Below are 21,564 nucleotides of genomic sequence, written 5' to 3' on the forward strand. Positions count from 1 at the left end.
ATGCATTCCCAACTTGGCGTTCTCTCCATCCTATCTCGGCATCGTGCCCTTGCACCAGCGGACTGCATGACATCCTGGGAATTCAACTCTGCTCCAAAATGCGATGCAAGACACACCAAGACCATCCGAATCATCACACGTTACCAACGTCGTTCTGGACAACCAACTAGAGCTCAGCCAACTCGAGACTCGGCTTCCAACGCAACGCGAAAAGGCCCGGAACAAGTGATCGTTCAAAATAGGACTAGAGGCGTGCACCAAGTTCTGAGTTTTTGCTTGCCGTAATCGTTCCCTCTTGCTATAGGTTCATCTGCCCACTATACATCTCATTCCAACTCGTAGTCTGAAACGTGATTACCCCAAGTGAGGCCAAGACCGACCCTACCAACAACTCGCCCGAGCTCCATCCGCAAAACACATACACTTGTACAGTCCCGTACCGCATACCCCCAAAACCGCACAATCGGACGATCCCCGCTCGCACTCAGCTCATCACCGCCCTGCCATGGTCCGACATCGTTTATCCAAAAATACCGAGCCAATATCTCTCCCGAGTTTCATATATTAGTCAACGTTCTTGATACCGTACCCAAAGCTCGAGTCCCTCTCCCCCCTCGTGAGAACGTGTGGTACTTGGTACTATATCAGGCTTGAGCACCGAGACTTTGAGAGGCTAGTTTTGCTGTCTTGTCTCTTGTAGTGGTCTCTTAAGTAAGTGGATTTAGTTCGTCCCAAACTTCATATTGACCAAACCTTGTAGTCTTATCCCCCACCCTACCCTACCCAGCCCTCTTACTTGACACCTCCACCACCCCACCAACCTACACACACACAACAAAATGCACATCCCCGACCCCGTCATCCTCCACCTCTCCAAACGCGACCCGTCCTTCAACGCAGACCAAACCCGAACAATCGCATGGGTAGTCTGCATCATCGTCGCCGCGGTACTCATCATCGGCATCTGGTGCGCCTTCAAACTCTGGGGATCGCGCGCTCGCAACTTTTACGCCGAGCAAGACTTGGGTGTTCGGTCGTTGCCGCCTCCGCAGCCGAGGTCGAGAAGATGGGGAGGAGGAGCAGGAGGAGGAGCGAGGGTGCAGCCACAGGAAGAGTTTTTGCCTGTTTATGATTCGAGTGGGCGCCCGCCTGCGTTTTCGCCCCCTGGGATGCCCCCTCCTGCTTATTTGCCTGGCGATGCGTTGGGCAGAGAGACGTACAGGCGGGATGGGGTTAGTAGGGAGTTGGGATCGATTGAGAAAAGGATGAGCCCGAGGAGGGTGATAAGAAGGAGGTTTCCGCTGATGATCACGTTGGCGATGGAGGAGAGAGGAAAGAGAGAAGGGCATCTGTTTGAGTTTTGGATCACGATCTTTCTTAGGGATGACGTTATGATATGTTCTATTAATGAGTATACTTATTATGAACCTACTCGACATTATATATGTTTAATTGAGTGATAAATTAGATGTTTTAGTGAATGAATGCGTTGGATTTAAGGCTTGATGAGTGGTACACAAATAAATGTAACTGTGGGTACAGTTTAGCAAGCTTAGGCGTACTGACCGTGGCGCCTATATAATTTGTAAAAAGCATGGGGAGGGATGGTTACAGGACGGACTCTGATGGGGTTGTATGGGGCATCGGCCCTTGCGAATTGTATTATACGCGAACATGGTACAAACAGCCGAGAAATTTCTTCAGGCGGGTACTAGTGGTCTGTATGCGGGTATCAAAGGGAGATGCGACTCTCAACGCGCAATATCGGATATCGGCAACGTCGCCCACGGACGTGTACTCTTCAAAGCAGCAGCAACCCGGTTCGCCCTCATGTCATTCTCGTGCAACCTCAAATACGCACTCGTGTGCGCTGCAAGCTCGCTTAACTTTGCGTGTTCCCCCAGCCCAATATCCTGCGTTCCCTGATCTACGTTGAACCTAAAGTACACCCCTGGATGCGGAGCAAACCGATTCGACATGTCGTTCGCGACTACTTCACAGTCCGTGGCCATCTTCTTGACCGTGTCTGTCAGCTGCACATCCCGGCTGATCATATTTTTTATCACGCTGCTTTCGGCCATTGCGATGGTTTTGCCCTGGCCAGTTCCTATGCTGAGAATGCATGAGAGATGTCCATCAGGGAACAGGCTTTGGGCTTCAGCGAGGACGCGCTCCGTGGGGTTATTGACTGCTATTCCTCCGTCGACGAACCTCATCAAAATACCATTCTCGCCCTTTATGCTAACGCCCTTGAAGAACGTCGGAGCTGCGCTTGTAGCCCGTGCTGCTTTCCATATCTTGCAATTGGGTGTCTGGTTCCATTCACTTGCGTAAGTTCGAAGATGAACCGGGAGACCCCCTCTGATGTTGTCCGCCGTCAAGGCGCAGACGAACCTATGTAGAAGTTGTTGATATCGGGAATTTAGCAGACATACAAAGGTAAACTTACGCTCTACAACCCCTGGTTCCCGAGTTGGACTGGAGCAACGGGTCGAACATTCTAGTCTTCCCGTCTCTATTCTCTGAATACTTTGAAACGATATCTTTGATAGACTCTTTCAGTAGGGTAGCTTTAAACTCCCCCTCTTGCCATATATGCTTATGTTTCAAAAGATTTTCTCCGAAAGGTCGACGTAGGATTTTATCGCGTCTGATACAGACATTCGGAGACGACCCAGCATAATCGCAATTAGTCTATAAAAGGCAATAATTATAATATACTCAAATAGGACATTTCTTGGTAAATGGTCCTTACCCTCCTGTGCTCGTTCCCCCAATTATATCAAAATATCGCATGGTCGAGGGATTTCACTGAGTCCTTCTTCTCGTTTCACCCTACCCATGATTTCCTGGAGAATAAGAAGGGAAGAAAGACCTCGGATCCCTCCACCATCTTTAGTGGCGAATTTTGTTACAAGTAGCCACTTCGTGTATGCAATACGCTTACCCAAAGAAAGTAGCCTAAGACCACGGTTCTCGTGCTGCAACGCAGATACGAGGTTGTCGGACATACCACAAGGACAGAGGGTTGAAGTCAATCTTATCCATGGACCAACGTGGTTTATCAGAAGATCTGCCACCGGATCTGACGTAGCACTCGCGCCGTGCCAATCACTTAAGCGCCTAACATACAAAGGGGGGAGTGTCTTCGATACATTAAAAGAAAGAAAGATATGCTTTTATGAGCATTTCCATGTTTCGTGCTCCTCGGATATCAATCGCACACGTAGTGATGTTGCGCACCACGATATTGACAGAGCTGAGCCCGCAAGGAAGGAAACCCAAGTTCAATTCAAGGTTAGATTACAGTTTGAAATCATGCTATGTATTTGTCCATATATGCGTGGTGGAACTGATCATGACTGAACTGCCGGTCATGAACAGTTGCTGAAACCTAGCGAGTACATAAAGTTCCCAATAAAGTTGACGACGAGTAAAGCAAGGGTGTGTTGATCACCGAGCAGCCTCGCTCAATAACACTCTTGGTTCCCGCCTTCTTATAGCTGCAGCTGTCCCTTCCGCGAGCTGTGAATTTTCCGACATCTCCATGTATTGTTTGGTGCATTCGGAGGTTGTCTACTACCCCCCATTGTTGACTGTCTTCCGGAACCTGGTCAAGGTTGAACCTGAAGTATACACCTGGGTCCGGGACTGGACGTTTGAATCGTTCGAATTTCGCTGCCATCTTTTCTTGCATTGTCTCACAGTCGGTTGCAATCTGTTTCAGCGTATCTAATGTTCCGAGTGGTATCATGTTCTCTTTCAGTCCAGGTTCTGGTACCTTGATTGCACCTCCTTGACCAGTTCCGATGCTGACGAGGCACGCGAGATGTGCCCCCCGGAAAATACGGTTGGCCTCGGTTAAGACGCGCCAGGTTGGATTGTTGCATCCTATCTCACCACCAATGTAATTGACCTGAAGCCCGATGTCTTGAATCTTGATTCGCTTGAAGAAAATCGGATGAGCGCTGGTGGCCCGGACGGCTTCCCAAATCTTGCAGTTCGCGGAAACATTTTCATATGCCGTAAAGGTGCGAAAATGGGTGGGAATAGACGCCCTCATGTTGGCTGCGGCCATGGCACAAACGAAACTGAGGTAAGGTTAGGTATGAAGAGAAAGTAATAACGAAGGAATATGTACGACTTACACCTTACAGCTGTCAGGCCGTATATCCAATAGGCGAGTCTCCTCATCTTTCGACTCGGAATAATCACGAACAATCTCTTTTATGGCTTGTTCAAAGAGGGTTGCTTTGAATATCCCGTGTTGCCAGCTGTACTTTGTTTCGCATAATACTTTTTCAGTGAGTTGAATGTAGCGCTCAATTGCCACATTTATTGGCATTCTAAGTCGCCCCAACATTATTGCGATTAGTCTGAGGAGCCATCACAGAAACTGAGATTGAATCCGAACGGTGATGGTATCAAAATACTGACCCTCCCATACTTGTCCCACCAATCATATCAAAACACTGCCATGGTTCAAGGTCGTCGCGGCTCTCTGCACGTCGGATTCTTTGCATAATCTCTCTGAGAATATAAAGCGAGGACAGGCCACGGAAACCGCCTCCGTCTGGCGGGCTTGTTGCATTAGGAATTCGTACATGCCTGTGTGTGATGCGTACCAAACGAGAGTAACCTGAGACCAGTGCCAGATATCTCACTCATGTCGAATAAATTGAGAGACAGAAAAATCTGCTGATGCACGTTCTCTCTGAGTCCTTGAGTATAAAGACGTACCTTTATAGTAAGCGACCACCAATTCAAGGCTGCCTGGGCGCTTCCGGGGTAATTATAATACCTTCGTTTGGGCAACAATAACGATTCATCAATATTGGTAAATTATAAAGTAGGTAGGTGCAGGTTGAAAGTTTGGAGCTGAGTTCTGGTCATCACCAAGGCCATGGTCTCAGTGCACACCATCGCATATTATCCCATTGGCACACCCAAGATGATTATATACGGGGTCACCGTTATTACTATATTACATCGTATATACAGGGGAGGATACTTGCTTGCTCAAGGTTCCACGAGGCAAGTTGAAAAATAGATCACTGCTCTTGGGCCAGTTCCGTCTCGCACATTTCACAATACTTCAACCCGGGATGATTGAGGTATGTGCATGATGCACAAGAAATACCGGCGGCTCCTGCATCATCTTCCAAGAACAGAAAAGAGGGATCTGTATCCTCGGACGCTAATTCTTGTGCCAATCTACTATCTAAGTCTATATTTCCATCAGAAACAGTTGAAGGTACCGAGAGCATATCTTGGTCTTCAGTGTTGTCGTTTCCCTTTGTTGGGCTGGGTCCTGGGGTACCATTAAGAGCTGGTAGAGATGTGGTGATGGCCGTACCAGCTGTAGTAGCCGTAGTAGCTGATATGCATTGTTCAGTGGAAGGGGTGGTACCAACTGGGGCGACGTAAGTGTTTCCGAGTAGAGTTCCGCCAAAAGCGCGTCCCTCATCTCGGGATCGCACTGTTTTTGGTTCCACATCGCCAGATGTGAGGGCCCAATTTATTGCCTCGTCCTCATCCATTGCCTCAATAGCACGTAAAACTAAGCAATCAGTACGCAGAACCCCCGTTTGTAATAGCGTCCGAGTATCGTCGATAAGCTCAACACCATGAAGATACAGTTGTTGGTAGAACGGCGCGATGTCCTCGGCATCCTGAATCTACACAAATTGGTATTGGTTAGCTAATTGGACTAAGTGAGGCTATTGCTCATACCTTGCGCTTCACGTCGCGAATCGTGTCGTCCTTATTCACGTGGATGAAGAATGTCTTCCCTTTCTTGGGTGTAGTTGCTGTTCGGATTCGTTTGGACCTGCGCTGTCCAGCATAAGTTGTCACCGGTTTCGGCCGTTTCCTATTCCCTGGAGCTCGGGCAGGAGGGCTCGAATCACTAAGCGTCGGGCTCTCGGCGTCTGTATCATCTATGTGGATAACGTCGGAGTTAGTGACTTGGGTCTTCTCTTGAGCAGGTTCCTTGGCAGCTTCATTTACATCCGGAAGTGGTTCCCCGTCGACAAGACGGTAGATGTTAATTTTTGCATCGTCATAGTTGGAAAGCCTGACGTGATGCCATGACTCAAAGTGATGTATGTATGCAGAGAATGACTACGTACCTTGTCTTCCGACAATCTTGGCAGAGAGGTGGGTTCGATTGGAGTCTGAGTTCACCAGTGTGGTCATCCGGTTTTAACAAAGAACATTCAATATAGGGCCCGCCCCCATAGAGCTCACTTATAACCTCCCAGTCGCTCACTGAAGCAGTACAAATCATACCATCTACTTCCTTTTCTTCCGCTAGATCGATGACAAGACCGCCATGTTCGCAGATAAAGTCATCGTTGGTAATCGGACCAGGACGAGGGGCAACCAACGGTTTCGCCAGCCACGCGCGCCACTGAGTCACAAATGATAGCGGTCTACGGAAGATATTTCAGTCTTTCACCAAAAAAACAAACAAACAAACGTTGGTCTGGACTGACAGGATAACGTAAGTCCAGTCTTCCACGAGCCTCGTAACCTTGAAGCCACCAAAAAACTCGCGTCGGTACAACGCCATTAAACGTGTCTGCAGGCTCTATTAGCATTGGCTAAGGAAGTAGTCCTTTCTACGCCTACTCTTCGGCCTCTGCTTTGGCCCTTGCCTCTCTAGTTGCCTCCTTGTCGTTCGCGGCAACAGCTTCACAGATAGTGCATATCTCAGTCTCCGTATCTGGGGGCTGAAATTCAGGAAATGCTTCTTTAAGGATGCCCAAAGCCTATGGTATTGCATCAGTGTCCATTGGGAGGCAAATAATTTGGTAAGCTCACGGAGGTGCTAATTTTTTCTCTGAACTTTTGGGTAGGAGTCAGGCCTGTACCAAAAAAATCACATTATGGCAAAATTGCGCTAAAATATGACTGACTCACAGTCATGTTCACAATATAGATCTGACCTGAACCGGGAAACATCAGGCATTGGGTCACGACAACCAGTCACATGCATCTTGGGTCGCTTGAGCCTCCAATCTTCGGATAAGTCGTCAATTATCGGTCCCACATCCTAGAATATATTATTACCTTTGAGCCACGATTTGGATATCCACCACTCCTTCCCTGTACCCCTATCCCGACCCATGCATGCGTCAAATCGCGAAACCATGTCATCGTGTTGTATAGTGTAAAACTTTTCTGCGGTGGAATGTAAGTACGATAATCTATGACGTCAAGGCTCTGTAAATGACGAACCATTAAACAAAGCTGCTGTGCAATCTTCACAAATCCGGTTCGATTCAATAGCATGGGCATCGATTCCAATTTTCTGAATGCTCTTCCATGCACTCTGAGAAAGAGATATAGACTAATTTAGTCGAATAATTAGGAACTGCGTACCATGGGTATTCGTTTCATGTTGCCCGATGCCTCTGGGTCTAGTAAACCGTGAACGCATAGAATTCTATCAACCGCATGAGCCTCGGTACTGTTGAATGGGCTTCGACCCTCAGATGCGTCGCAAGACGCATCTTGAACCCGGAAAATTTCGTCAGGAGGGGGAGGGCTTGGTGATGAGTGGGAACGTCGTGTGGAGGGAATCGCGCTGGTTGGCTGAGAGGGCTCCTTAACCGTGTAACCAGGGCGGCTAAATGTGGCCTTGTCTAATTCCTTTGAGATCCAACCTTCCAAAGATGACTTGCTGAGAACCATTGAAACCTGTTTTCGTAATACTAAACATAGACATAATCGTAATACGCAAAATTCTTACCTCGTCAACATCCGAGATTTGCCAAGTCTGATATATTTGCCTCTTCTGTTCTCGAATTAGATTAAACTCGGATTCCATTTCTTTTTTTCTAATATAAACGGGTTTAGCTATGAACAACTGTGAAAAGAATGGATAGTAGAACTGACCTTTGTGAGTAGGCGTCACACGAGTCGGTGTGCTCTTTGTTAAGTCGCTGAACAGCGTCGAAGGCGTGTTTTGGCATAATCAAAGTCGAAGCATCCGGAGAAGGAGCATTTCTTTGAGTATAGATCAGCATATATGCGTCTTTCGAAGCTTGTGACCTACAAGCATCTCAAGTTCAAGTCACGCAAAGTAAGATATGAACGAAACCTAACCTTGGGGCGCCACTTGTTTGTTTTCCGACAAGATCCTCGATCTTGAGCTCTCGCACTTCCTCGTCATTGAATTGAAACCAAATACCCCGGCTGCAGTCAAACGTCATTTTCTGCTTCACACAGATAACTGGGGATAGACGCACGTTACGTCAAATACCTGAGCCTCGTAATGACCATGATATGCACTTGGACCTCTATGAAGTAGAACACCACGGAGATCATACCAAATTTCAGTACCCTCTTCACTCAAAAAAGGGCGCATATTGATCGAATGGGGAAATGTGATTGCGTGCTTGGATTTTTTGCGACTGAAATCGGTCGCGTCAAACACGAAGCGAAGTACTGAAAAATGAAGAACCTGACGTGTTCGTTAGCTTGTTTAAGCAATAGGCTAGACGCGAAAGTCATTTACTGGAGGAAGGTGCGTCAGCTTCAAGTAACGGAAAGCGTCCTGTTTGCTCCCACAGGTCGAGCAATCGTATCTATAATGGGAGTTCAATGTCACCTGTTAGTTCAAGTGCAAATAGAAAGTACCGGTTGTCCCCGTCAAGCTTCTCGTCCTCTAAATTAGCCTTCAAGCGTTCTTCAAGTCTGCAGTCTGACTATAGGAAAATGCTGCTTAGTTACAAGCATGCACGTTAAGCTCAATTCAACTAACTGTAAGGCTTATTTCCATCTCTAAGAAATTCGACGAGTGTTCAGACGCATTTTGACATGTAACACATCGAGTTCCATATACCTGTCGACCTTCAAACTGGAGCAAATCAAATGGAGGATTTTTGGCCGACGAAGCTAAACGACCAACCTGATCTGTAATCAAGGATTGTACCAAAGTATTGTCCTGCTTCTTAAATTCGTTGTCAAGATGTGACATGAACAACTTGGAGAACCTAGTGGCTTGTCAGTTGTTATAGACAACGAATTCGGGGGATGATCTACTCTTGCGCATCCTGTTGCTCGCCCGCCCGAATTCCCAGACACTCAACAAGCTTGACAGGGTTAAAGGATTTTTCTTTGCTATGTTGAAGTGCACCGAAAGTCACTTGAAGTTGGTATATAGGGGATTCCTATGCTGTTGTATCAATAAATGTTAGACCCACATGTTGCATCGTGCCTACTTCTACGCTTTTTCCAGGAAGCAATGATAAGTCCGGGTCACAGTTGTATACACCAGCTCGAAAAGCAATATCTTGAAACCAGACCTGGGTAAACCGAAGCTGTTAACAGTTGAACCACCGGAAAGCAATTTATTCCTGCCTGGAGAAATGCGTTTGCGTAACAAGTTGCGCCCAGATTCTATAATTTTAATGATATTAATGCTAAAGACCAAGATCTAGTACATTTTACCGACCTTTAGCCCCACGGGCAACCCCGGATTCCTAGCAGAGGTGCTGGGATCCTCACCAAGACTTGCAGCTTCCAAGTACAACTTACGGGCTGCAGCTATGACAACGAAGTTAAGATTAATAAGAGGTCAATCCACAGAACTTACCTTCGTTTTCCCATGTACGCTGTCCCAAATGGTTGCAACAATTCGGGTTGGCCTTACAAGACTTGATGGAACACTCTGGTGCATCGTCACTGGATATTACCACTACATCGTCTTCCGTACCAGATTCATTAGGGGGATTGGTGCGAGGAGCATGTTGGTTTTTGCAGATATATTTTCGAAATCCGCATGCTGCTGCTCGATGCTGCGGCCGAATGTCTTCTGCTGCACTGACCTCAGTCCCTACCCATCCCCATTCAGGAGTTGCTGCAATCGCAAAGGCGGAGCGCGACAAACGCTCTCCTCGAGCAAGCCCTTTGGGAACAGGGCGGCGAGATTGACCTCGCCATGGCGGGTCGCGTGTTGAATTTGTTTGTCGCTTGATCAAAGCAATTGTATCAATATATTGTAGCTAAATGATACTCTAAAATCGTGCTTACCATATGGTGCTTTATCATTTTAAGTGTTTCTCGAGACAGTTTATGTTAGAGCTGCTTTGCTCCAAGAGTTGACAAGTTCAACAACAGGAAAACTAGCTTTATAGGTGTTCGAGTAGAATTATAGAAGATTTAGTGATTTGATACGCAAAAGATTCATCAACAGATTTTGGTGAAGTAACTAGGCTTGGTAGGAATTGGACACAAGCATTGGGCGAATCCAGTGACTCTGGTGATGGTGGCTACGAATTCGAACTGAGAGGATGTGCGTGCACGTGTTTGCCGTTATTTATCTCGATGATCAACAGCCATTAATATTCACAGTTTGGTTTGACCCAAGCGAGTACATATTGACACTTCAAACTACTACAGAGCGGAGCAGAACAAAGTGTAGGAACTCGATTGACTCAACGATCGCTGTAATGATTCACTAAACAAGGTCGGTTTTATATACTGCGCAAGCCCATGAATTAGCATGCATATGGATGTATTTTTACACTGCTCCCAGAATACACGTAACAAGAGCTTGCCATATAAGTGGCAGATAGACAGTCATCGCGAAAGGTAATGTCCAAATGCCAAGAACTTTCCATTCCCAAATGATCATTCGAACCATCCGTACAAGTTCGGCCTGGCTATTGATATATCCGAATCCCAAACCAAAAAAGGGAGGCGTTAAAAGTACAAGAAGAAAACTAGCCCCAAGCGAACGGAGTTTCGATGACCTGACTGGTGGAAGGTAGGACAAGGGTACACCAAGAAGTAATACTGTCGTAGCTGCAAGGCTAAAGTTAAGCAGGGATAGTAATGCCGTTATTGTTCCCCCGAGGCAAAGAGTAAAGGATTTCAGAACCATTGAGAGAGGCGCGACCCTTTCGGAAGACGATCCATTCAAACGCGGGATTTGTGCAATGCCCCAAGGAATGAGAGCTACCATAGCTAAAAGTATGCTCAAATATTCCATCGGATAATTCTAGGGTGGGTAAGTTGAAAAGTGAGCTATTGGAATTGGTCACAGTACGACTTACAGTAAATGCATCCATGCTAGCTTTGGTGCCCAGAGCAAACAGCATGGCGCCACCCGACAGGTGTGTACAACCAGCCAGTACAAACGCATCCACTACTGGCCGGGACCTTTTGACCCACTTCTTGGAATGCTCAATATGATCGTCACCACTGCTTTCGGAATTCTTATCTGCATCAGTAATGACGATTTGGATTTGAACCCAGCTAGCTTCAACCCATAGCGCGAGTCCTCCAAACGTCATAGCGACACTCATGATAACCGCAGCGGGGAGATATCCGCCTATCTTGATAAATGATTGGGCGCTGGTCAGAATGTAAAAGAAAAAGGAGGCATGGAGACGCTCCAGTAAGTTGTTCATCGTGCGGGTTGTTGACTCAATAATCCTGTAAAATTGAAGTACTCAGTATTAGAACGGAACCGAGGCACCCTTAACTCACTTGCCAAGCACGAAGAATCCATGGGGGCCATGAGAGGGGCGCGCGTATATCGTAATTGCATCTATTCGATACCTTTGGGATCGGGTTTCAGCGAAGGGAAATATATACTAAAGTTAAGCCTACTGATGGAACAACCCGTGAACACCACTAGCACGACCAGAGGCTTGCCAAGCAATACTACGACTGACTATGCCTGCACGGTTTTCAAAGGTCTTCATATTAGGATCGTTTAACATTTTCCGTGCTACTTTAGGCAGGTAATTCCAAAGGGCGGCCGTACGAGGTCCAAAATCATATGGGTGGTCTGTGCGAAGATGGTCCAGTGCATCATAGGCGAGAACTGAGACTCCATTTGAATATCTTGCTATGTTGAGCACAGAATTGAGTAAATCTTGGTTGGGAAGCCGTCCATTGAGTCCCTCTAGGAGAGATTAGCACTCATGCAAAACCTTCCAACACTCTTTGCCCTACCAAAGTAGACGCCAAGATGACTGAATGAGTGACCCGGATAATCAATACATAACGCGGTCCAAACCACTCCACTGAGCAGGGTCAATGGCTGCGTCTCGAGGTCTGGAGAACCTATGAATAGTTGATACTACACCACAAACATATAGCTTACTAGCATGATCAAACCCATGATATGCACTTAGCCATGCATGCATACCATCCATATACCCATCACTGATGACAAACACGATATCCTTCGCCCATAATGTATACCCTGTATACCTATTAGTCAGATTTCCTGCGGTAAGAGAGCTAATCTCACGTTTGAGATAGCTCGCTAGAGCAAGGATGGTCGCCACACCACGAAGGTTTAAAGATCCATCCTCATCCCATTTCAGGCTTTTCCACGAGCACTCAGGACAATTGCTTCGCTGCCAGAGCTCCTGGGAGCTGTGTAAATGGAATAGACGTTGACGCCCTCCGTCCCCTTGTAAGTCAAGCTCGTGAGTGCAACAGTAACACCTCATTGAAATTAACTTACACCGGTGGGTGCGTGGATAGTATACGGCTGAACCTCTGTAGGTAATCCAAGTTTTGCAAACTCGTCACGGAAATACGTGGCGCGTCTATCTAAGGTGTATTGGCCATCGAATAGTGGTGTATAGTATGGTTCTCACTGTTGGCTCGTTGCATTTGCGTCGCGCAACTTTTCTAAATCCTCTAAATACTATCCGCAGCATGTACTTCTCGCCAGCTCCAGTACGTGTTGACCTTTGTAATATGATTGATTAATCAAACTGTTGACTTGCATAGAATATTACACATACCTGGCCAGGTTGGAGTGCATTCTCATCTATGTATGTCCCTCGTCCCATCTGGGGTAACGGGATGCAGCACATCCATATAGTTCCGGTCAAAAATAAAGCAGCTCTAAGAAAGAGGTAGTATCGGGGAGCATTATAGACATACAAGCTGCCTACCTGAGCCAAGGCAAGACACGTCCTATAACTGCGAATATAACACGCCTACGCACAATGGCCTTGGCACGTCCAGCCCCTTCGTCATTGACAAGGGTTTCCGAGTTACTTAATTGCATCCAGATTGATTGTTATAGGCACTATCTTCCCAGTGAACAAGAGGAAAGCAGACCAGGGGCTACAGCTAGTTGAAAGTGGTTGTGGCCTCTATGGGGTCTTATTGGCAAATCCCCAATTCGATCATGTCAGCACAAGCATAGCCACATGATCATCCCATAATTTGAACCTCGACGCAGGATGTCTGAAGGCACCGAAGGGCAGAATCATTCGACTAGACTCATCCTCCATGTTTGGCCATCAGAATGGGAACTACCGTCTCTAGATCCACAATGTATCGCTGCCATATTATATATGCAACTCACATTTCCTGGCAGATACTCCATTGCCGAATGTAGTGATCCAGACCAAAGTCCATCAGGTACTTATAATACGAATTGCCTTCACTCAGTCTTATCGAATTATTCCCAGGGCAACTTCCTTTTCTGACTCATGAACACACGGAGGTATCCCCACTTCCTCGATAATATCCTACTTGGATTCATTGGCCCGCGTAGAGGCACAAGCGGCAGACGTGACGCTCGACGCGAATCTAACGCTTTCCGCAGCTCATAGAGCCGTTGCATGGAAATCATACATAGCTTCTGAGCTTGGAGACATTCTGGTCAGCCCCTGTCTATATTGCTATTGCTTCTAGGGCTAACCTGTATCATTTAACTCAATTGCAAGTCTTATCAACTATATGTCGAGCATTACTGGACATTTACACACGGGGCACTTGCAAAACTCATGTCATTTCCCCAGAGACTGTATGTGCCGAATAGGCTTCGTAAGGTGCATCAACCTCGGCTTGAGGCCATAGGAATGTGGGATGCACATTATATCGAAGAGCCTGAGCCTACTAAACCGACCACTAAAGCCCCTCAGCAACCAGGGATTCCCCCAGTGCAAATTTATAAGCATGCATTTGCCCGAGAAAGGGTGTGTTAAACCCGCCTTCCGTTCTTTTACTTGCCGTGTGTTTACATCTCCTAGTTATTGAATAAGGCACGCACGGCATTCGAGCTACTCAGCGGCCTTCTTGGCGATCACGACTTTATTTACGGAGACAGGTAGGCATTTCCAATAATTATTGCAGAGCCATCATTCAATCTGGCGTAGTCCAACGACCATAGACATAATACTGGCAGCGCATATTCTCCCAATTCTCCACATTCCATTCCCAACTTCAACTATATCGGACGAACTACGAAAGTCTTACGACACTCTTGCCACTCACGCTGACCGTATCTTGAAATTATCCCGAGAACCGCCACCAGCACCAATCCTCGGAACTCCAACGGTTCGGTCGTCTCTCTCTGCTGTTTTCAACAGTTGGAGAAAGGAAAAAATGCGTTCGCCCAAGAGAAGGAGAAGGAGTCCGTCACTAAAAGCGATTTCTCTGCGAAGTATGGAAAATGGATATTCGGTTTGATAGCAGGAGTAGGAAGTATGGTGTACTTGTTCGCAACTGGAATCGTGAGCATCCAGAATGCTGAGGAAGATGAACTGGAGGTCACACCAGACATTTTTGATCTCGAGGAAGAGGATGAATAGAAGGCGAGTTATCAGTGCTATCAGACAGGGCTTTAGGAATAAATCATATTATACGCGTATAGAACAACATGCGAAAATAAATATGCGCAAAACAATTTACTTAAAGTGGACCCTCAAAGTCCATCATGATGGGACAGTGGTCGGATGCTCCCCATATCTCACTTCGAATTTCGCAGGCAGCAACTTTGGGGAAGAATCGCTCGCTAACGACGACTGGAAATAATCAGCTTTAAAAACCAAATGATAAACACATCGTCACTCACAGTGATCAATGCGCCAGCCCATTCCCTTCAGTCTGGCATTGAAGCGGTAGCTGAAGTAAGTGTAATGCTCGTCGTCGGGGTGCAATCGCCTCCAGACGTCCATCATAGGCCCGGCACGATCATGTGTAGACGGCGCCACGTTAGCCGCAACAACTGCAGTGACTTCAGTGGTGGTAGTTTCTTTCCCTTCGGCCGAGGTTGTATGCGCTGTTTCCGTCCTCTCTGTAACGGCAACTTTAGTCAAGGGTTCCACGGGAGGGCCTGCTAAGACGCGCTTGAAGCCGATGTCTCTTGCTCAGTGTAGCCAGCCGTCTTGTTCCAATTAGATTTATCGTTCCTAAGATCTAATGAATAAAGATGAGTTGTGACTTCAGGCCATCTGTTACTCAAAAACCTTTTGCGGTAGGAGCAACATTCAAGTCGCCGGCCCAGATCACAGGTTTGACAGCATCGAGCTTCCTAAGGTGAGCCTCAAACGCTACCTGCCAAGCTACTTTCCTGTCCATATTCTTGGGTGTTGCTGTCAGTGCGTCCCCTTGCAGGAATCACGTAGTTACATACCTTAAGACCTTCACCAGCATTGGGGACGTAGGTACCAATAACCCAGCATTTCTCAAACTCTAATGTCACAAGTCTACCCTTGATGTCGTCTTCGTCCAGCTTCGGTGTCCCCGATGCGGCATTGGTACTTGAGTCTAGGGTAAACGAGCTAGATATCGGTTTGTATTTTGACAGGATTGCAGTTCCGGCTTAAGTGGGACTTGGTTCATTAACTACCCAATCTTATTGGAAAGCACCTTCATACCATATCCCTTTTTGGCGGCCCTATTCCAGTACTGGTAAGGATAATTTTTCGCAAGTAGTGGATCAACAGGCTGGTCGTTGACCTATATAACAACATTAGGTGATGTGACCGACTGGGGCAAAAATACCGGCTTGCTTTTGTTTCTGTAAGGATTACTATATCGGCATCCTCTGCTTCGATATAGCGATTAAATCCCTATACAAATACACCTTACTTAAATACGTATTTTAGGCATAAAGCGACCGAGACTCACTTTTTTCCAGCATGCTGTAAGCCCACACACATTCCAGGCGGATATTCGTATCTTATCTTCTGAAGGGGCAAAATTATAGTCTCTGGAATCCCCTTATTTGTCCACGGATATCCTGCTATCTCAGAATTTGTGGACGACTTTGAACGCTTCACTGATGGTCGGCTCTTTGTCTCTTCATCTGGCTAGTCGCTCGCTTCGTGCCGCGCTTGGGAGGCATATTGATTTTTCCGAAGAGGACAGACTCGGTGAAAAAGTGAGTTAAAACAGAAGACCGCGTAAGTTGAAGTGGAAGGCAATTGCAATGCCTGAGCAAGGGCAGTACGACCCTGAGACGCGACATCATTCTGCAATGTCACGTGACTCGCGAGAAATTGCTCGCCCGTCAGTCACGTTGCCTAAGCTGTAACGAAGAAAACACTCCGCACCTTCAGTTAACTTCATGCGGCACGGAAGATATATATTTGTGAACGAAACATTAACTAATGAGAGTCATAATTTGTACTACGGCTGGGTGTGGGATGGTTTGGTGATCGTCGTAGGACGTGTTTACCCCGAGGTAAGCCGCCCTTTGAACTCAGTGAGGTTATGAATAGGTGAATTGGTTGTGTTGCCGCAAGATATCAGAGGAACGGATAAAGCAGATAAACTTGCTAAAATGGAATTTCAATGGGAACTCTTCGGCGCCGCTGGCACCCCTTGTGGTCTTAGATGACCTCGGTTCCACTGAGTGCGTACTTTATTCAAACCAAGGACAACACTGCTCATTAAAGTTTTAAAGAGAGTCGGAAGGAACTATAACTGGGTTACGTATAGAGCACCCAACCTACGTGCTCAACGGTTTTACACAGTAAAACCGCTACAATTGGATTTGATTCCAAAGTCTGAGATACTCAATCCTGACCAAAACGTAACCTTGCTGAATGCTGCTCTCTCAGCTAATCACAATGGGCTTCATATATTCGAAGCGCTATGTATGCCATCCATGGACACCATATTGAACCATGTGAGTTATGTTCCCAATCATCTGAAGCATACTGAATCAAGGCTAGGTTAATCTTACATCACTAATGGATCAATTGGTACAAGGAAAGATAGCCGATAGCTCGCTTATCGGCTCCGAAAAGGTCTTAACCAAACGCGAAACTTGCATTCGCCAGCTTGGTGTATGGAGCGCTCTTATAGTAGCTTCCCTTGCTCCATTCGAATTATTGGGGCAGTCTGCAATGCGTCAATGCCAGCAGTGTATTCCGAATCTATGCTACTTAAAGACATGTCCGCAACTTGTGGGTACTTCATCCATGTATTTCCACCCTCGTTTAACTATCCTTAGTACAACAGGTTGACGTTCGGCTGGAACAAATATTAAATGCGGGCGAGCAGTACAAAGCCACTAAACCAGGAAACGTCCAAGATATCGCCGGTCCACGGCCCGTTATATTAAGTGAGCTAGCAAACTCAACAGTTATTTATTCTTCTATTCATTTCGCAGCTTCTTCAATGCGTCTGGTTAATCGCCAACGATGTAATTATTGGAACTGCTCTAGGAGGGTTTATTTGCGACAACAAAGATGTCTGGCTCAGCTTGCTTCTGATTTTATTCAGGCAGGTCGTATAACATGACCTACATGCCGCTCAACTAACCGCTTATTTAGAACTACTTCATCGTCCAGCTTCGTGAATCGCTCTACTGGCTCGACAATTGGCCCATAGGGCTGAAGCTCAATACCGAATTGAGTGGCTTTCTGTGCAGTTCATTCTCCACAGTTATCGACCATTGGGAACGTGAGGCACTTTTGCCTCTATTCGGTTTTGATACCAATAAGTTTGCTTAGGTATTTTTCAGGAAGTGGCACCATACTTTCCCTCGCTACTCCACTGCATCGGGAGCGTGGGCGTTCTAGGAACGACCATGATTTTGTCACTGACCTCAGATGTACTTAGCCTTTTGACGCTTCATACTTACGTCTGCTATCTTTTGGCTACAACAGTATTCGCCCGATTACTCAAACTTCTTGGCTCCCTATTCAACCTTTTCCGCGGTAGGCATCCTCCTGTTTTATTCGATTGAAGTGTACCTGACGAAATTGCGCGGGCAAACAGGGAAAAGAAGGAATATCCTTCGAAACAGAACAGATGCTTGGAATTATGACATGGACCAATTAATGCTAGGGACCATTCTTTTTACCCTGGTGACATTCTTGTTTCCAACCATGGCGGTATACTACATGCTCTTCACTTTGGTATGAGATGCGTTCGTTTGGACGTCACAACCTCTTGGTTCAACTATTGTTTATTAGACTCGGCTCGGGATAATTGGGATGCAAGCATGTTTGGAAACAATACTTGCATTCCTTAATCATTTCCCGTTGTTTGCATTGATGTTGAGAATAAAGGATCCAGCACGGCTTCCAGGTGTGTTGTTCCAAGTGACAACATGGTGACAATGATTTACAGTTTTACTTAGGAGGTATTGAACTTCGTGTTGAATCATATGGTGCATCCTCGCCCACCATGCCTTCCGCAAGACTTATACTTGTTGTAAGTCTATTTTCAATCAGTTCTGTGTGTATTAATCTCTGTCCAATGCGATTCATAGAACAAGCCTATTCCCTTCTCCCAGATATTTTTCCAGCACAGTAAGTACCCATGATAACATAGTGATCCGTCTAACCCAGAGTACTAGTAATCGTTTGGTCAAAACTTTCTTCACACTACAGCCCTCTACGTCTGTTAAAATGTGCACTGACAGGCACCCTTATCACACCGATATCTCGCTATTCCATTCGCTTTGCGCTGCCTTCCTCTGATCCGCCTGTCAGTTGATGTATTCTTACATAGGCATACATAATATGAATAATTACAAAGTTCTAAATTAATAACTCTAAGACCCAGAGTCTACTGTTATGCCCGTTTCCTGTATCTGCCTCCTTCTCGACTGGAGAAATCCTGGTCAAGAACAATTATCAATTGGGTAGTTAGGCTGCTACTCACCCCGCTTCTTGTTCGACGGCAGTGCGTTTCTGATTGTGCAGTTCACCAGCACGTCGGTTAATTTCTTCAACTTGCTGCGTATCGGGGAATCCAATATTCCTAAACAACCCAGCATCTAAGAAATAATTATCGAATATACTTAGTTGACGCTTACCAATAGTCAGGAGGGGTAGAAGCTGGGACCCATTTGTGTCGGTGGCGTGAGATTGCCTGCTTATGCGCGGCCAGCCCAACATCATCTTCCATATCAACATCATCTGACACAGAAAGATCTGCACCGCCCTCTCTATGTTTACATGAGTGAGGTCTTAGGGATGGGCCAGCGCCTTCGGGTGGCGGGGACTTCCAGAGAGGCGCTCTGGGACGAGCAGGCATCGCTCCAACTGCTTCATAGTACTGTGGTGGGGATGTAAGATGGAACTTGGAGTTCTTGTAATTGACTCACTTCTTTGCAAGCAATGCAGTCCCCAGCAGCAAGTTTCTTGCGTTCGTTCTTGTCTCTTACTACGAATCAAATTGAAATGCTACTCCCTCGTTATGTATAGGGTTGATCTCGAACTCGCTGTTGATGGTTTTGTCCCCTGGCCTAATTCATGCGTCAGCAACACTGGCGCTCTATAATGAGTCACACCTACTTGGAAGTAACAGCATAACGACCCCGCCCCTTGAATTGCTGATAGTCGGTCACCGCTTGTGGCCCGGACTTGCGTCTCAATTCTCTTAGCTGAGCATCTCTTTCATCACGGGGTTGGTCAGCGGGCTCTGAGGCTAAAGCCGACATCCCTCTGTTTGCTCGGGGCGTTGCAGGGTCTTCATCGGAACTTTCGCCATCGAATGCGAAAGCTTTCCGTTTCCCCAAAAGTTTCAATCTACGTGCGCCATCTTTTGGATGGTGAGGTGATTCAGCTGGAGAAGACATGCTGCGAGCTAATAGCGGGGCTGCACTGGTGTGACTCAGCTTCCGCAAAAGCAAACTACCCTCGTTATCGCTCTGAGATCCCTGCTTGATTGCCATAATGTCAGGTCTAGCAGCCGGCTTCTGACCTGTGGACTTGGCTCCGGGAGACCTTTCTGGAAATGAATTGTTATATGGGATTAGAGTAACAATAGAAATGAATTGAACTACCTTTGGTACTGTGCTCGTTCATTGGTACTACTGGTGAAACGGATCGTGAATCTTGTGTCTCAGTATTCGAAGTAGCGGGTGTTACCCCTTCAGGTGTGACCAGGCCCGAGCTTGGAGGATTTAGTTGAAGCCTTTGAAGGCGAGGTAAAGCTGCAAGAGTAGGTGTACTTTCTTCTTGTTTGATGAACACATCGTTGCCGACAGGCGTGGCGGGAATAGCCCTTGAGTGAGATGTTCTGGCGGCTGGAGTTGGGGAGTCTTTGGCCCATTTGGCAACTCGACTTTGAGTTTTAATGCCTCTCTCCGAAACAACAATTCCCTTTCCGCCACTACTAACTCGGTATTTTTCCTTGAACATGTTCCATTGCGCTAGATCTTTCCCGTATTTCTCAGCCAACCGTTCTTTGGACGAGAGTAGTTCATCGTACTGCCGTCGCAAATGGGCAACTGGGCATCGGCAGGGAGTGAGCCAATGTCTTCGGGAGCAGATAGGTCCTGGCCGCCTACGGCTGGACTGGTTATACGTTTAGATAACAGTTGCTTGACATAGACTGCGCAAAATACTTACATGTCTATTTTGGCGGAGGGATCTCGCAAAGGAGTTTCAGGCGCCAAGGACAAACGTTGAATACGACCCTTGGTCAAGGCAGATTTGAGCTCCTCGCACTCGCTTATAAGGCGCTCGTTTTCCTTCCTGTATGTAGAAATCTGGAATTCTAGTTTGCTACTCTTCTGCCACTCAGATTGAAGCTCCAGTTTGAGTCGCCCCAGCGCTTCGCGGTCCTGTTCCGATTCTACCTGAGCATCGAGAATAGTCTTCTTCCGACGTGCCAAGTCGGATTTGAGACCTTCTGTTAGCTGCTGTTCTTCCACCCGTGCAGCTTGTTCCTGAACAAGCTGATTCCTAGTGGACTCCAGTTCGGAAGTGAGAGCACTAATATTCTCAACAGCGAGTTTATGTTCCCGAGTGACCCGGACAATTTGTCGTTCAGTGACTCTTCTGCGCGATCCAGATCTTCGAAACCAAGGCGCTCGGTGAGTATTTTGATTCGCTGCTGAAGATCATATAGCTCCTTGCGTAATCGATCATTCTCACGGGAGATATTATCTGCACGGGCGACGAAAACTAGTGGGGGATAAGGAATAAATCTAACCCAAGGCAGCCTGGATGCTCACTTCCGCTCTCCTCCTCGTGTATTCTTTCAATCGCTCTAACCAATGAAGCAGCCTGTTGTTGAACGCGAGAAGAGAATTTAGAGCCAGAGTTAGCCATGTTATATCCCTGTAATTAAGTATGATATATGCTATTTACAAGCATGAATAGGAGGTCCATAGACAATAGCCGACACTTACGACCGTGCAGAAACGCCAGGGTATACTTCAAGCCCCTAGACAAACAGTATGTTTCACCTGTAGAGCTAAGAACAGTAACTATAGATCCTTGTGACTCAGTCAGTTGATCTATCGGAGGCAGCAGCGATCAGGCCAAGGTGGTGGTGGCTCCAATGAGAGTTAGAATACTCTTCGCCGGATTTGGGTCGCGG

General features: G+C 46.7%; 7 protein-coding genes across 7 annotated transcripts; 2 read left to right on the forward strand and 5 right to left on the reverse strand.

Moving 5' to 3' along the window:
• Positions 1-839: 839 nt before the first annotated feature.
• RhiXN_02066 (uncharacterized protein) lies at positions 840-1,357 on the forward strand (the record flags this gene model as incomplete). The annotated part of the gene is made up of 2 exons (XM_043321885.1): positions 840-1,232; positions 1,265-1,357. The coding sequence occupies 2 exons, from the start codon at positions 840-842 to the stop codon at positions 1,355-1,357; spliced, it is 486 nt and encodes a 161-aa protein (XP_043187708.1).
• Positions 1,358-1,751: 394 nt separating this feature from the next.
• On the reverse strand, positions 1,752-2,499 carry RhiXN_02067 (patatin-like phospholipase protein; the record flags this gene model as incomplete). The annotated part of the gene is made up of 2 exons (XM_043321886.1): positions 1,752-2,394; positions 2,450-2,499. The coding sequence occupies 2 exons, from the start codon at positions 2,497-2,499 to the stop codon at positions 1,752-1,754; spliced, it is 693 nt and encodes a 230-aa protein (XP_043187709.1).
• An 895-nt stretch (positions 2,500-3,394) lies between these two features.
• RhiXN_02068 (patatin-like phospholipase protein) lies at positions 3,395-4,078 on the reverse strand (the record flags this gene model as incomplete). Its single annotated transcript, XM_043321887.1, has 1 exon — positions 3,395-4,078. One exon carries the CDS (start codon positions 4,076-4,078, stop codon positions 3,395-3,397), a length of 684 nt encoding a protein of 227 aa, XP_043187710.1.
• A 973-nt stretch (positions 4,079-5,051) lies between these two features.
• RhiXN_02069 (ubiquitin carboxyl-terminal hydrolase) lies at positions 5,052-10,044 on the reverse strand (the record flags this gene model as incomplete). Its single annotated transcript, XM_043321888.1, has 22 exons — positions 5,052-5,678; positions 5,734-6,076; positions 6,132-6,434; positions 6,498-6,590; positions 6,634-6,773; positions 6,826-6,869; positions 6,925-7,023; positions 7,075-7,185; positions 7,243-7,336; positions 7,387-7,704; positions 7,757-7,844; positions 7,903-8,058; positions 8,113-8,202; positions 8,256-8,470; positions 8,525-8,594; positions 8,647-8,714; positions 8,771-9,002; positions 9,052-9,179; positions 9,231-9,329; positions 9,464-9,555; positions 9,605-9,980; positions 10,042-10,044. 22 exons carry the CDS (start codon positions 10,042-10,044, stop codon positions 5,052-5,054), a joined length of 3,789 nt encoding a protein of 1,262 aa, XP_043187711.1.
• Positions 10,045-10,829: 785 nt separating this feature from the next.
• Positions 10,830-13,048, reverse strand: RhiXN_02070 (GPI transamidase component GAA1; the record flags this gene model as incomplete). The annotated part of the gene is made up of 10 exons (XM_043321889.1): positions 10,830-11,448; positions 11,503-11,574; positions 11,626-11,923; positions 11,974-12,075; positions 12,125-12,226; positions 12,275-12,452; positions 12,494-12,582; positions 12,681-12,723; positions 12,780-12,882; positions 12,933-13,048. 10 exons carry the CDS (start codon positions 13,046-13,048, stop codon positions 10,830-10,832), a joined length of 1,722 nt encoding a protein of 573 aa, XP_043187712.1.
• Positions 13,049-13,850: 802 nt separating this feature from the next.
• On the forward strand, positions 13,851-14,582 carry RhiXN_02071 (glutathione S-transferase; the record flags this gene model as incomplete). The annotated part of the gene is made up of 4 exons (XM_043321890.1): positions 13,851-13,967; positions 14,022-14,098; positions 14,148-14,328; positions 14,361-14,582. 4 exons carry the CDS (start codon positions 13,851-13,853, stop codon positions 14,580-14,582), a joined length of 597 nt encoding a protein of 198 aa, XP_043187713.1.
• Positions 14,583-14,682: 100 nt separating this feature from the next.
• Positions 14,683-21,293, reverse strand: RhiXN_02072 (myosin-3; the record flags this gene model as incomplete). Its single annotated transcript, XM_043321891.1, has 17 exons — positions 14,683-14,795; positions 14,846-15,063; positions 15,117-15,189; positions 15,240-15,354; positions 15,407-15,594; positions 15,651-15,732; positions 18,792-18,849; positions 18,895-18,993; positions 19,049-19,290; positions 19,340-19,375; positions 19,423-19,480; positions 19,530-19,965; positions 20,021-20,395; positions 20,449-20,534; positions 20,589-20,924; positions 20,993-21,146; positions 21,197-21,293. 17 exons carry the CDS (start codon positions 21,291-21,293, stop codon positions 14,683-14,685), a joined length of 2,766 nt encoding a protein of 921 aa, XP_043187714.1.
• Positions 21,294-21,564: the final 271 nt, after the last annotated feature.

The sequence above is a fragment of the Rhizoctonia solani genome, chromosome 16, assembly GCF_016906535.1.
Source record: "Rhizoctonia solani chromosome 16, complete sequence".
NCBI classification, from domain to species: domain Eukaryota; kingdom Fungi; phylum Basidiomycota; class Agaricomycetes; order Cantharellales; family Ceratobasidiaceae; genus Rhizoctonia; species Rhizoctonia solani.